This window comes from Sinohyriopsis cumingii, chromosome 7, assembly GCF_028554795.1.
Source record: "Sinohyriopsis cumingii isolate HCF-2022 chromosome 7, ASM2855479v2, whole genome shotgun sequence".
Classification (NCBI taxonomy): domain Eukaryota; kingdom Metazoa; phylum Mollusca; class Bivalvia; order Unionida; family Unionidae; genus Sinohyriopsis; species Sinohyriopsis cumingii.
Genome location: NC_142967.1, coordinates 131909303 through 131925937, shown reverse-complemented (window position 1 = coordinate 131925937; position 16635 = coordinate 131909303). Strand labels below are relative to the sequence as shown.

Here is a 16635-nt window from a genome sequence, read left to right as displayed (position 1 = left end):
TTTTTGCAATCCAAGCTGGCACAAGGTTTGAATTTACAGTTCTAATGAAATGTATGGTACATGAAACCAACTGTGGGATGCAATATATGAAAAAGGTCTTCTGTGATGCAACTCCATTAAAAAATCCGTTCTGTTATTTGATTCTGATGAATTGTACACTTGTAATTTATCTAATACCTTAAGAAGATTGTACTGATACTTCCCTTGATACGGGTGAGTGCTTTCAAAAAGCAGATTGTAATGACACTTCTTTTGATACAAGTCTGAGTGCTTTCAAATAGCAGATTGTATTGACACTTCTTTTGATACAGGTGAGTGCTTTCAAACAGCAGATTGTACTGATACTTACCTTGATATGGGTGAGTGCTTTTGTAAAAGCAGATTGTAATGACACTTTTTTGATACAGGTGAGTGCTTTCATAATAGCAGATTGTACTGACACTTCTTTTGATAAAAGTGAGTGCTTTCAAATAGCAGATTGTTCTGACACTTCTTTTGATACAGGTGAGTGCTTTCATAATAGCAGATCGTACTGACACTTCTTTTGATAAAAGTGAGTGCTTTCAAATAGCAGATTGTATTGATACTTCCCTTGATACAGGCGAGTGTTTTCATAATAGCAGATTGTAATGACACTTCTTTTGATACAGGTGAGTGCTTTCATAATAGCAGATTGTACTGACACTTCTTTTGATAAAAGTGAGTGCTTTCAAATAGCAGATTGTATTGATACTTCCCTTGATACAGGCGAGTGTTTTCATAATAGCAGATTGTAATGACACTTCTTTTGATACAGGTGAGTGCTTTCATAATAGCAGATTGTACTGACACTTCTTTTAATACAGGTGAGTGCTTTCAAACAGCAGACTGTAATGACACTTCTTTTGATACGGGTGAGTGCTTTCAAATAGCAGATTGTACTGACACTTCTTTGTATACAGGTGAGCACTCTCATGTATCAGATTGTACGGATATTTTTGTTAATACAAGCAAGTACTTTCAAATAATAGATTATACTGATATTTTTCTTGATACAGTTGAATACTTTCAAATAGTAGATTATACTGATATTTTTCTTGATACAGTTGAGTACTTTCAAATAGTAGATTATACTGATATTTTTCTTGATACAGGTGAGTACTTTCAAACAGTAGATTCTACTGATACTTATTTTACATGTGATTTCAGTTAGTAAAATGTAGACACTTCCCTTGAGATAAATAAGAGCTTTCGATTAGAAGACTGCATTGATACTTCTCTTGATACATGGGAGTGCTTCGAATTTTAATGACACATCTCTTGATACAAGTGAGTGCTTTGAAATAGTTGATAGCACTAACACTCTTCTTGAGTGTTTTCAATTAGTAAATTGTCCTGACATTTCTGTGATACTGTTAGTGCTTTTAAATAGACTATGCTGACACTTCTCTTGATACAAGTGAGTGCTTTCATAATAACAGATTGTACTGACACTTCTCCTGATACAAGCGAGTACTTTCATAATAGCAGATTGTACTGACACTTCTCTTGATACAAGTGAGTGCTTTCATAATAGCAGATTGTACTGACACTTCTCTTGATACAAGTGAGTGCTTTCATAATAACAGATTGTACTGACACTTCTCCTGATACAAGCAAGTGCTTTCATAATAGCAGATTGTACTGACACTTCTCTTGATACAAGTGAGTGCTTTCATAATAGCAGATTGTACTGACACTTCTCTTGATACAAGTGAGTGCTTTCATAATAGCAGATTGTACTGACACTTCTCTTGATACAAGTGAGTGATTTCATAAAAGCAGATTGTACTGACACTTCTCTTGATACAAGTGAGTGCCTTCAAATAGTAGATTGTACTGACACTTCTCTTGATACAAGTGAGTGATTTCATAAAAGCAGATTGTACTGACACTTCTCTTGATACAAGTGAGTGCCTTCAAATAGTAGATTGTACTGACACTTCTCTTGATACAAGTGAGTGCCTTCAAATAGCAGATTGTACTGACACTTCTCTTGATACAAGTGAGTGATTTCATAAAAGTAGATTGTACTGACACTTCTCTTGATACAAGTGAGTGCCTTCAAATAGTAGATTGTACTTATAGGTTTTTTTATACATGTGAATGCTTTCAATTAGTCGATTATACTGATACTTTTCTCGTTATAGGTGAGTGCTTTCAATTAGTCGATTATACTGGTACTTTTCTTGTTATAGGTGAGTGCTTTCAATTAGTCGATTATACTGGTACTTTTCTTGTTATAGGTGAGTGCTTTCAATTAGTCGATTATATTGATACTTTTCTTGATACAAGTGATTGTTTCAAATAATTTCCCTTGACACGAGTCTTTTCATACAGATTGTACTGACATTTCTCTTAACACAGGCCAGAGATTTCAATTAGGAAAATGTCCTAATATTTTTCTTGTTGCACTGAGTACTTAAATAGTACTAATATTTTTCTTTATACAAGTGTATAATTTCAAATAGTTCATGGTACTGATGCCTCCTGATACTTATGAGCGCTTTCAAAATACTTGATTGTATTGACACTTCTCTTGATACAAGTAAGTGCTTTTAAATTGTAGATTGTATTGACACTTGATACAGGTGAGTGCTTTCCAATAGTTGATTGTATTGACACTTCTCTTGATACAAGTAAGTGCTTTTAAAAAGTAGACTGTATTGACACTTCCCTTGATACAGGTAAGTGCTTTCCAATAGTTGATTGTATTGATACTTTGCTTGATACAGGTGTGTTCTAATAGTTGATTGTATTGATACTTCGCTTGATACAAGTAAGTGCTTTTAAATAGTAGATTGTATTGACACTTCTCTTGATACAGGTGAGTGCTTTCCAATAGTTGATTGTACTGACACTTCTCTTGATACAGGTGAGTGCTTTTAAATAGTAGATTGTATTGACACTTCCCTTGATACAGATGAGTGCTTTCCAATAGTTAATTGTATTGACACTTCTCTTGATACAGGTGTATTCTAATAGTAGATTGTATTGACACTTCCCTTGATACAAGTGTTTTTAAATAGTAGATTGTATATTGATACTTGTAATGATACAGGTAAGAGATTTCAATTCCTAAATTGTGCTAATAGTTTTCTTGATACAGGTGAGTGCTTTCAAACAGTAATTTGTACTAATAGTTTTCTTCATACAGATGAATGCTTTCAAATAACAGATTGTAATTACAGTATTCTCTATACAAATGAGTACTTTCAAACAGACTGTACTAATACTTCCCTTGATAGAGTGGACTGCTTTCAAATAGTATAATGTACTGCTACTTTTCTTTATACAAGTTAGTGCCTTCAAAAAGTACATTATACTGGTATTTCTCTTTATACAGTGAGTTCCTTCAAAATAGTACACTGTACTGATACTTCTCTTTATACAAGTGAGTGCCTTCAAATAGTATGTTATACTGATATTTCCCTTGATAGAGGTGAGTGCTTTCAAGCAGACTGTACTGACACTTGACGCAAGTGAGTGCTTTACATTAGTAGACTGTATTTAAAAGTTTTCTTGATACAAGGGAGTACTTTCAAATAGTAGACTGCACTGACAATTCTCTTGCTACAGATAAGAGCTTTTAAGTAATAGACTGTACCGTAAAAGCTCTTGCTACAGGTGAGTGCTTTCAATCAGTAGATTGTATTGATAATTCTCTTGATGCAGGTAAAGGTTTCAATCAGCAAATGGTATTTATAGTTTTCTTCATATGAGCAAGTACTTTTAAACAGTAATTTTGAACTAACACTTCTCTTGATAGAGGTGAGTGATTTCAGTAAGTAGATTGTACTGATACTCCTTCATACAGGTCAGTATTTTCTTCTCTAAACGTGTATCATAGAACTAACAATGAAAACCATATAATGAAACACTGAATTTCAACATGTGACCTATATTTTTACCATAGCATGAAGTCTACTATATTATTCTACTAAATATCACAGCAGTTTCTAATACACTCCATAACAAAAATGAAAAAACAAAATGACCAATGTTCATGAAATATCTGCTTGTTGGACTGCTGGATATTTAAAAACTAAAGTAATCTTCTGTAAACCAACTGTTAATTCTGAAAAGAGATTTAGTATTTTAAAAAATCTAAGAGACCATAAAAAAGCATTAGGTTAAATACATGTGACACCCTATAGCATGAAAATTACATGTCACCCCCATATATAATTTCAAACCAGAACAATTTGTATCAAACCAATTTTCAGCAAGAAAAAGTACAAAAATTATACTAACTAAATACAATTTCTTCCTTTCTATTCAGATATGCTATGGTAACAAAAGAGTACATGATTCCAGTACACGACTGAAGAGCCCAATGACGTCACACCTGAATAGTCTATTACCAGTAAAGGACATGACATCGTTGGATCTTAGTCATACAAATACTGATTTGCTGTACAAAAATATTATCTAATCTACAATATTCTTATCACTTCTACTTTGATATTGGACAGGCCACTTAAATGGAATCATATCTGACCACTCAAATATTTTCCATCCTTACCAGTTCCCAGATTTGGAAACTATAAATATTTTTAGACAAGGTTGGATGATAATATTAAACTGTTGAACTGATGATTTCATAGTACAAAGCAAACTTGAAAAATGTCTTTCTAAACACGAAAATAACATCTCAACAACAATGACATACAAAATTAGTAACAAGTTCTTGCACCATCTTATGTTTTTTGTATATATAAAAATGGTGATGCACTAAGATTAAGCTGGTGGATGACACCTCATGAATAATTCAATAAATTTTTCCAAGCAAAAAATAAATACTTGTGTTCTGTGTATGTTCTGATATTTGAAAATGTTCACAAGCATGATCAATGTCACTGTCAAATACCTCCATTTGGTTGTTTCAGTTGAGAATTTAGAGGCACAAACTGGAAAATAAATATCATATTCAGAGTGTGAAAGGAGATTGTATTCAGTCCCAAAAATTATCTTGGTTAAAATCACAGCAATACCTTTAGTAAACCTCTGTTCTTATCTTCTTTGGTAATGTCGTTCAATGATAAGTTGATGACTGCAGGATTATTTAGTTTAACTTCAGACAAAGAGTTAAAATTTGACGATCAAGCTTTAAAATTTATTACATTCCATCACATCATAGATAACAGAAACTGTACACATGCTTAACGTAGCAATCTTTTAAATTTTGAATCTGGCTCTGATTTTGTCTGTTTGGCATCTAAATCAAACACTTTACTGACTTGTAAACAGTACAGTTAAACCAATCCTAGGCAACCACTGATGAGAAGTGAGAAAAGTGGCTTCCAAAGTAGGCAACTATTTTATACAAGTGACCAGCCTATTGGCATCTGGGCTTTAACAAATAAGAAATGTCTCCAAATGGCACAGAAGTCCTCAATACAATTCAAGCACCTTCGTCCAAAAAGAGTAAGTCAAACTGGGAACTTATCTTGGTTAAATGGTTATCTTGGTTAAATGTTTCAAAGACAATGTGAAGATCAAATTTAATGTATGTCTTCTAGATATTAGGTATCATACCAAATCTGATTCCATTCCAAGTAGTTTTTGAAAAGTTATTGAGTGGAAACTATATTTGTAACAGGACAGATTGATACAGTTAACATATGCCCCCTCAATAGAATAATGCAAGGGCTTGAAAACTGTCTGTAGCCCAGTACCAACTGAAATGCTTGGCTATCTTTTAGATTCAAAATCTGATGATATTATACTCTAATGGTTGTTTTTCCCTCTAAAGTAACTAGAGTTCTATTTTTATGCTATGTGTAGTTTTTTTCAAGCTTCATTCTTTTTTTTAAACTTTATAATTCACTGGAATTTTTTAGGAAAGGCTGCAATTTATCTTAGTCTGACACTTTTTGACAAGAAAAAAATTAATAGGCTTACAACTGTCACTTTATTTACTCTTTGCATTTTTCTTTTTCTTCTAATTACCTTATGATTAAAAACAAAATGGTATGTTTATGAAAAAAAAATTAAAATAAAAAAAATCCCTGATATAATAATGACCAAATTTTATTGTCAATTTTAGTTTACTATAATCATAATGAAACTCAAATTCTGACAGCTTTTGAACCCTGGCTAGGGAAGAGGCAGAACCAGTGTTTTGCTGTACATGTGTGCTAAGAGCAACATCTCAAAAGTGATAATAAATACACACTGAGTAAAAATATATGAACTTCACCTCAAAAGAAATCATTATGTTGTAAACAAGAAAATACAGGAATTGGATTTCAATTTCAAAATTCCCCCTGCCTGCAAGTAAATAGAGTATTCAAATAATGTGTTATTTTCAGTCCTCATTTATTAATTATAAAATAACATGATAGTTTTTTTTTTACATATTTTATTTACTCTTACAGACTTAAGGGACAATTTCTTCAAATTAGAACTGGATTCTCCATTTTTCTGTTTACATTGTGATGTCATACCCACAGCCTTTCCAGAAACCCTTTGTGAATAAAACAAGGGTAAATTAGGACTAAATACTTTATACAGAAAAATTATACAGAAAAATAATATGAAATTCATGCAAATTACTGAGAAAGTAAAATCTTGACTTACCTAGATAAACATGAACAAAAGAATGCTCTTTACTCCAGGTTGCCACTATCTTCTTCAACATCCAGCTACACATCAAAGAAACTGTATCTGAATTTGCTTCACTATGACCATTTAATGCAGTTTGTAATAAATGTTCAACATAAATTTTTAAAAAAAAGAACAGTACAGCCATTTCTTAAAAAGTAGTGAAAATGGGTGTCTGACAAAAATGTCGGAAAAGAAAGTTCCTGGAAAGACTGCGCTTATGACATCTTGCCTGATGAAAATATCTAGTAACAACAGCATACAATACTATTTAATATATTTACAATACATCGATAAATGTTGGTGGGACAAAAACGAGATGAGACTAAAAGAGTGGTGAATATAGGGTGACAGATAAATTAAACTGATGAATAACCAGGTGACAATTATTCAGAAAGAACAATCTTACCTTTGGGGGTGCAATTGGTTTCTTGAAGAAGTATATTTCATCATCTGTTACCTTAGGAGACACTGTATGTTTCTGTGAAAAGTAAAGAGACTAGTGTGAAAATGAAAGCTAAAAAGGTTTTATTTTCTTTATTAAAGAAAAAACAATTGGCGAAACAAAAAAGTTTGCTTTCGATGAAATATTCTGTTTTTCAAAACGAAACTTTTATTTAATATGCTAAAGAAAGAATGATTGCTGCAACAAGTGAATAACATTCTCCTTGGCTATATCTGCATAAAATATATACAATCCCTCTTATAAATTATATTCACTTTAAATACACAGTTCTCTGTGACCAAAATAACTGAAACAAATGTTGTGTATTCTTAAAGCCAATGAGTTCTGAAGAGAAAGAAAAAAGTGTCTTTGGTACTCCTGGATGTGCTTCTCTTGTTTAAATGATAAAATTTTGTTTGTTAAGTCATTATACTCATGGCTTTAAGCATGCATGAAATCTATACAAATTTACATCCCATGCAGAGAGCCAGGAGTCTCCAGCCAGATTGTACCATAATAATCATCTTCAACGAGATAGTATTATATAAAAAAAATAAACTGTAATGGATAAGTGCATCCATAAAAAAAATTCCCCAGGAAGTAATAATACAAAACAAGGCATGGTGCAATAAATTTCAGTCTGTCTTTTGGGGATTCCATTATTCTAAGTACTTTGCATATAAAACTGCATAAAACTAACAAAACTTTATCACTGCACAAAATCTAATGTAGGAAAGACTGGAATTTCAGAATGAACTGTAACCAAGTTCTTTGTTTTCTGTCTTTCTTTTATATTTCCAGACAAAGTAAACAAATTCAAAATTTTATTATGCACCTTTATGGGGAGTTTTATAAAGCTAACTAATGTCTGAGGTGAGCATATAAACACAAACTATACTCAGGTGTAAAAAAATCTATTTACTGGAACAAAGAAAAATGTACATAAAGTATTATTTGAAAAATACATTATACTCTGAGAAGATTAATAACTGTTATCTTGTTCAAAACTAAATTTCTTCATAAAGTTAAATTAAGCCCGAGGGTCTGTTGCCCTTACTTTGGTATCAGCATAAAGGACACGATATACATTGAAAGGGATAGAAAAATGACAAGAAAATGATAAGTTCAGGGCAATCTATATAATAAAGTTTTGTAAGTAGACATACTGTTATTACATGATTCTAAATTTAGATCAGAAGAGAAATATGCATTTCATGGACAATTCATATGAGAAGGATGCACCAATCAATCACAATTTTTTTCTCAGATGATAGTATATCATGATACAGACTATGACTATTGATACAGACAAAAATAGAATGAAACATGAACTAAGTGTATTAAACTTAAATGGTTTTTTTTGGTCAAAACAGTGGGATATTGTTATTTTCCCCAACCCATGTTTCCAGTCTGTGCCCGATGTCTGCCAAATTTTAACCCTGTTCCATACCTTCCATAACATGACTTGTATTGCAAAAAACAGTTTTTCGTCACAAACCCCTTGACAAAGTTGTTTTAAAAAAAAACAATTTTCAGTTATCTTGTATAAATAATACAGTCATGCTTAGAGCCCATAAACAACTACCCTTGGGGCAGCTTATGCAACAATTAAATGTCAAAGAAGTCAGTTATAAACAACCACAATTTCACATATTACTTAAATGGTTGACAATATCTAGGTTGACGTGTCAAATCCTTTGAAGACTGCTGTGTGGGAGCCTAATGCACTAATCTACATAGGTAATGTTCACAAAGTGGAACAACCCAATTCATTTCAAGCTATAGGCAAACCAAGAGGTGTTAGGTTCATGTAGAAGAACAAAAGTTATTACACATCATTACCTTGAATGAGAATGTTTAAGCCATAAATATGTATTAAAGTTCACTGGCATGTTTGTGAACAGCAGCAACATTTCTTTGAAGTCACATTTTATTCCATATATAAAAATGCAAAGCATGATTATTTCAGCTGTCAGAATAGTGTTCAAGTGTGACTTATTATTTAAGGTGAGTCACGAAATAATAAGCTATCAGTAAAGCCCAGAAATTTGGAACTCCAGGTTGTGGAGTTTTCCTTTGTGAAGCACAGAGGGTGGGGTGCTTTTAATTCTTTGCATATACTGCAAAACAACATATCAACATGTCCTTCTAGAATGACATTCGTCAAAATAGGAGCACCACCTGCATATAACATTCAATATGCTGAACTGAACATTCAGATTATTTTCTCTTTATTATTATTCCTGATCTTAATCTTGTTAAAATACAAACTATTAACTGACACATGCTTTTCAGGATGATTTTAGCCATGAAATGGATAGATCGAAAGAGAATAATAATCAGACCCTTGTGTTCACACAGCTGACTTGTGTTGATAAAGCATTAACACCCCAACTGGATGGATGTGTTTTTTTACTGCTGTATTATCTGTATAGCCCCCATTAAACATGAAAATATTATGTCCTCTCCCCATTCCATCTACCATGAAATGGTCCATCCCAAATGTGATGTTTATTTATTTTTCTATTGAGACAAGCATATCTTGTGGTTAAGCTGCATCAGATACAGTTCTGACAACATTATGGTCATCAATAACAATTCAGTTATGACCAGATTTGCTCAGAGAATCCAGCAGAGAAGTTTGAGCAACAGTACTTTCCAGCCTCTTGAGAGTGCAAAGATGAACACCAATGACACTTGTATTACCTAGAAAACCACAGTAAAACCTGTTATGAGCATCTGTCATTTACAACCACAATTGTAATGCACACATGACCTGGGTCCGATGTTATGTACCAATCTGTTGTTGGTGGATGCAAACCTTCACCAAATGACCCTTTAGCTACCTATATTTAGCCAATGTTTATAGTTGCTGCATTTTGTAATGTCAAGTATATGGTGCTGATAAATAAATGTTTGTCATGAGTGACTGAGTGAGCGATCAGGTGCTAACATGGATTTCCCACCAAATTAACCTAAGCTTCTCACATTCCTCTCTTTTGACTCTGGACAGAAGATACCTTGAACAGTCATTCCACTCTTACATGAGTGAAAGCAGGAAAATAATTATAATTAAAGAATTATAAAGCTTCTATATTTCGAGTCTGCAAATACATCACTTGTATCTTATTGCACTAAAATTATAAAATGCCAGTGTGTGGGTTGTATATTTATATGTCTTGCGTGTAGTTACTGAAAGCCTTGTATATTAAGCATTCACTCTGCATTGTTTTAGGTTTATTCCATACCATTCCTTTAATAAACCCCATGACCAGCAGTGAGTGCTGTAGTTCATCTTTTCTCCCTCAATATAACACCAGCTCATGCACAAATCAATTTTATTAATAAACACAATGATGTGAGCAATCACCTGCTGAACAAAGCAACCATGACTTTTTTGTAAAATATGCATTTTGACAATCCTATGAATGACTGTATCATATAAACAGTGATAAAACCAGACTTTAATTCTTTGTAACAATAACAGCCTATACAGTTTTAAAAAAAAGGCTGACACCAATTTTTTAAAATTTTATAAGCAATGCATACAGTATCATATATGTTACACTAGACTATAGTACATGCAGAGTTTTCGAGCACTTGGCTTGGTTCCCAGTCCATATGTAGCTAACACCCATATGTACAGGTAGGACAGGGGAGAATTCAATCCAGTACAGAACTATGGATGACCATATCGCGTGATCAGAGACAGACACTGCTGACCTTTACGTAATTATTTGTAACAAGGGCTGCTTGAAAAGTAAAGACTGTTCTGATAGAAAAAATTGAACACAAATTAAAAAAAAGAACAAATAATTTTAAAAAAGGTGTCTTGCCACTGGTTTGTAAATTTGTTAAGTCAAGCTTATAGTGACATTTGTTACTGACTGTCAGAAAGGCTAATGTACACGTCATGAATTGCCCTTGTAGTGCCAAAGTCAAGGTAGTGGTCACATACATTGTTTGTCTTTGTAGTTAATCCATATTGCCTGGGGGTGAATGAGGTCCTGTCTATTAAACTAGCAAGTGAGAATGATTTCTCAGATTCCACTGAGACTGTTAAAGTCTTGTGTTGTTTGTTGCTTTTTTCCCAGATGATACAGTGATAACATCTCACACACCCAGCCATCATCAACTGAAGTTGGCATGAACGGTTACACAATTTGTTTATAGTTAATTCCTTTATGTCATCTGTGAATTAAGCCATTGGCTTTTGTCTCTGAATAAATTAATTTGTTTCTAGATGAGACAATTGTTTCTTTATATCATTCACTGGTATATATACAATATACATGTCTAATTTTTCATATTTCCCAAAAGACTAGTCAAAACTGTTGTTACTGTCGATATCACAACTGAGCAATGAAAATGTTGACAAATAGCACGTTAATAAGAATAGCTGAACCTCCAACTAAAAAGAGTTCTTTTTACACTCGAAAGAATAATTATTGTTATTGAAAGAAGTGAAAAAAATTCTAAATTGGATGACATCACTTTTTGGATCACGTGTACTGACCCACTTGGGATCTCAAAACACTTTTCAGTCTAAAAAAACCCCCAGCACTGTTTGGGAATGTGGCAGGTATGCTATTCTCCATCTCTGGGTGTGCTTTTTGATCAGGAAAAAGAAAAATACACCTACAACTTTTCTTTAGTGGATGTCATCCATGTCTATGTTGGGGCTAGCAATGGCTAAAATCATTAACAGTGATAAAAAAGGTAAGACAGCATACTAAAAGTCAAGACTAATTACCTTCAGGCCTTTCCCAAGTCTCTTGATGCTTTTGTCTGAATCTTGGTACTTAGATTCTAGAATAAATACATCTGTCTCTGGAATTTCAGTGATTCGACCTGTGAATATAAAATCAGACTAATGCTGAACTAGATAGGCAAAAGACATTATCTATTAAAAAGTATATTTTCTCATAGTATCAACAAGTCTGTCTGTATTGGAAAAAATGTTAAAATCATTAGAAAACTGATATCTTGTTTTACATTGCTGTATCATCTTCTCATTCCTCCAAAGTGTTTTCAAAATTATTAATGTTTGTTTCAGTACAGTAAAACCCGTTATGAGCAACATCTGCTATGAGCAACCACCTGTCATTTTCTGACCACAATCATAATGCATGGATTGATTTTATTATATAAACGTTCTGATATAAGCAACCACCTGCTGAACGTGACCAGCGACCACAGTCTTGGCAAAAAATGCATTTTGCCACTGCTATGAATGATTGCATCGCAAAAAAAGCATAAACTCCACCAACCTTTATTTAAACCCCTGCAACAATGACCACTTACACCATTCTAAAAAAAAAAAGGCTTAATATATAAAATATTTTAGGTATGCTTATAGTGGTGTTTATATTTTTTCTTACACCACTATAAGTTGTAATATTGGCTGTTAAGACGGTTTTGACTAGGATTTGGGGAAATATAAAAATAATCTAATTATGTACACTGCACATCTAACAATCAAAGAAATAAAAAGAAAGTTTTCTCATCCAGAAACAGAATTATTTACTTCGAGACAAAAGTCAATGGCTTAATTCAGATAAGACATATGGGAATTAACTCTGTAAACAAAGGGTGTAATCTGGTCACACCAACTTGAATAGACGACAGCTTGGTGATTGATGAAATCACTGTAACATCAGAGGGAAGAAGAAAAAAAAAACAACAAACATCACAAGCCTTTAACACTATCAAGTGAATCCTGCAAACAATTCTCATTTATTGGTTTAATAGACAGAGGCCTTATTCACCACCGGGCAATGCAGATTAACCCGAAAAAACAAGCCAACATACAAGACCACTACATTTTCTTACACCACTATAGAACGCTCCATTATAACATGAATTCGGATATAACACGGTCATGGTGTGGCTCCCGAAATTTCATATACTCCTCTCCCTTGATAACTCATGCACAACGGGGTCCACAAAAATAGACCACACTATAAGCTCCTGAAATTTTATATGTATTTTTCTCATAGATGAAAAAATAGTTTTTTCTTCTTAAAAGTACGAAAAATAACGTAAAAGGTTTATTCAGGGATCATGCAGGGCTTTGCCAATGTTGCAAATTGTGATTTTTGTTCCTTATTGGTGGCAAAATATAACATATGCCAATTTTATTTTTGGTGACATTGTTGGCTGTTTCAACTTGTATATACAACCATTGATTTGGAATGGAGAAATTCAGAGGCCCTATGAAAAGAAGCTGCAAAGTTGATAACAAAATGCACTGAAATTTATCTATTGTTACAAAAAACAAATTCTTTGTCCATATTGACAAACCATTTTAACAGCGCATTGTTATATCACAATCTGCTTATGTAGACATCAAACATGAGTACTATATGTTGTGAGATATCTACTTTTTTTTAATACATTTCTTGTAGTGGAGATCAGATGAGGCATTATCTCTATCTATCTTTCACTGGATTTTCGGCCGCTTGCTAGTAATTAATATATTTACACAGACTGACATTTGTATGTGGATGGTAAGTGAAATTCCTTTTCTTTTCACTCAGAATTAAATCCTTCAGAACACTCAAATTTCTGTAGAAATTCCAGAACACCTGCACCTCTATCATCCACTGACCCTTTTTCAAAATTTCTGACGCATGCTTGGAAGGCAGCAACACATCGATACCACAAATGGAAAAAAGAAAAAAAATATTGTTGGTCTATTCAACAGGCAGAGAGGATAAGTAACTACAATCTACCAATCGACGGCCAATTCCTTTTTTTAAAATGTACCCAGAAAAAATAGTCTGCTGAAATTTCAAAGAAAACAGATTACCTTTGAAGCACCAATTGTGACAAAAATGTACTAAGCAAGTGGAAAAAAGTAAGTCTCAATCATGCAGAAAAATTACTTAATGTTGCCACCACGATAAGAAATGGGCATTTGTTTGGTTCTCCAAAGATGTTCTTTTGCAGTGACTTCATTAACCCATGCACCCTTCATCAAAGTAAGCCGACTACAATCTTCAATAAAAACAACAAACCTTTCTTCAAAAGAAATCAGTACCAAACTTAAATAAAAGCAATGGAATCTGATGGATTGTTTCATTTTCGAATGTGACTGGAACACATTTACCGCGCTGTGAAAGTTTGATTTACAGGAAAAAGTTTATGCTTACAAACACTACCAACAGCAGCTTAAAACATAATTAATTTATACAGTCACACCTGTCAATAGTGGTCACTCATGGGGAAAGGCAAAACTTGCCACTGCATACAGGTGTACACGTTTACTTTATAAATGTAACAAATACAATGCACCAAATATTATTATTATTATTTTTATTATTATTATTATTAAGATTGTTTTATATGCACTTTACAACAAAATCATAATTATGGGTACATGTTGTTCTCTCAATTTTCCAAATAAGATTACAGTATCCTGCTCACTTTAATCTACCCTAAAAATCAATTATCACTGACTTTATATATATACCAATCTAAGTTCGTTCACAATATAAAATAATATCTGGATTAGTCAGCTGTTCAACTCACCAAGATCAAAAGACACTTGGCTTATCTGAGAAGACTGTGATGAACTGGAAATTGAAAGAACCCATAAATGGCTATTCACTGTGATCCATGAACCAAAACTTCACCTGCCTTTACAGACATGTTTTGAATAACTTAACGAAAAGGGATGTAACTCGTATCTTATCTCAAAGATGAAATTTCGATAGCTTTACTTCATGGGCAAATAGATGAAGATATCTAACTATAACCTGTCACACTGACACAAAAGGTGACCTCCATTTCTGCTACTATAATGCAACTACTTTTCGCACCACCCCGCAAACAAATTGCTTTGATTCTCTACTGTAAGGATAAAAACTGCCTGCTTTCAAAGCCAACAAGTTGACACCTTGGAGTTTGACTGACAGTGTAAACGGAGTATGGTATGTACAATTTGAGATATGAAACACTTAAACAGAGATTCACATTGCATCTTCATGTAAACAATGCCTTGTTCATTAAACAAGTGTTTATTCTGCATAACTGGAGTGGTCGTTGCTGATATGCTCCAGTGACTGCTTAAGGCAGGATGAAACCATTGTTTGGCAAGAAAACTATGGCCACTGACCACTGAAGGCAGGTGACTATTAAATACTGGACATTTATAAAGGAAATTTGCCAGGGCAAATTAGAATGGTTGATATAACCAGGAGATCATGGAACACAGGTGGCTGTTAGGTCAGGTTTACATGAATTTTTAAAAAGTTAAATACTCCAAAATTTTACCAGCTATTTTCCTTAACTTCCAGAACTGGCCGATCTTTCAGACGGCATATGTATAAACAAATATCAAAATTTCAACAGATTTTCTGACCTGCTCTGAAAGCTGTTGAATTCAGGTCACCAAGCAGGCAGTAATTTTAAACACTACCTCAGGTACATATGTAATATATATCAACACCAATTTATGGAATGACCATATGTCCAAGAATGAAAGAACATGATGATTTTAATGCATTCATGATGTATTGAACATTGTTTTGCAAATTAACACAATGGCAAAAGTAAGAGTTGACATTTGGCCACCTCCATCTCATTTCATGCCAGGGACTGATGCGCAAGTTACCATACAATCAATTTAAATCAAAATATTTAATAATTTGTTTGTATGAAGCAACAGAAAGTATTTTTAAAATGTTTGCGAAAAGTATTGCAAATATTGTATAGTGTACATTTTTTGCAATGGAGAAATTTCAACTTTTCAGTTGTCTCAGAGTGAGATTACAAAAATAAATCCCATAAATATTTAACCACCTGAAATATCTGAAACAGTCCTCATAATAGCCAAATGTAACAAGTCAAAATTAAAATCTCTCATTTCTAAACATAAGAATTCTGCTCCACAATGGCATAATCCGAAATCCTTGAATACTCAACTAAGCAAGAAATGTAGGCCACTGTGACCTAAAAGAAGGTTACTAAGGTGATTGATATCCCCAACATAACTACACTATTCAAATTTCATGACTGTTCAAAAATTATTCCTAACATAAATACTATTCAAATTTCATGACTATACCTATTAATATCCCTAACATAAATACACTTCAAATTTCATGACTATACCTATTAATATCCCTAAACTAAATACACTTCAAATTTCATGACTGTACCAATTAATATCCCTAACATAAATACACTATCCAAATTTCATGACTGTACCTATTAATATCCCTAACATAAATAAACTATTCAAATTTCATGACAGTACCAATTAATATTCCTAACATAAATACATTATTCAAATTTCATGACTATACCTATTAATATCCCTAAACTAAATACACTTCAAATTTCATGACTGTACCAATTAATATCCCTAACATAAATACACTATTCAAATTTCATGACTGTACCTATTAATATCCCTAACATAAATACACTATTCAAATTTCATGACAGTACCAATTAATATTCCTAACATAAATACACTTCAAATTTCATGACTGTACCTATTAATATCCCTAAACTAAATACACTTCAAATTTCATGACTGTACCAATTAATATCCCTAA

The 16635-nt window shown here is 32.9% G+C and overlaps 1 protein-coding gene across 10 annotated transcripts in view; it reads right to left on the bottom strand.

Moving 5' to 3' along the window:
- Positions 1 to 16635, bottom strand: part of LOC149796142 (protein polybromo-1-like) — a 228871-nt gene that overhangs the window by 68978 nt on the left and 143258 nt on the right. For all 10 annotated transcript variants that reach the window (XM_089966069.1, XM_089966068.1, XM_089966062.1 and 7 more), the window contains 2 exons: positions 11823 to 11920; positions 7034 to 7105 (listed from right to left, as the gene is read on the bottom strand). In XM_089966069.1, the coding sequence (XP_089822195.1) occupies positions 7034 to 7105; positions 11823 to 11920 (170 nt within the window). The remainder of the gene's footprint in view (positions 1 to 7033; positions 7106 to 11822; positions 11921 to 16635) is intronic.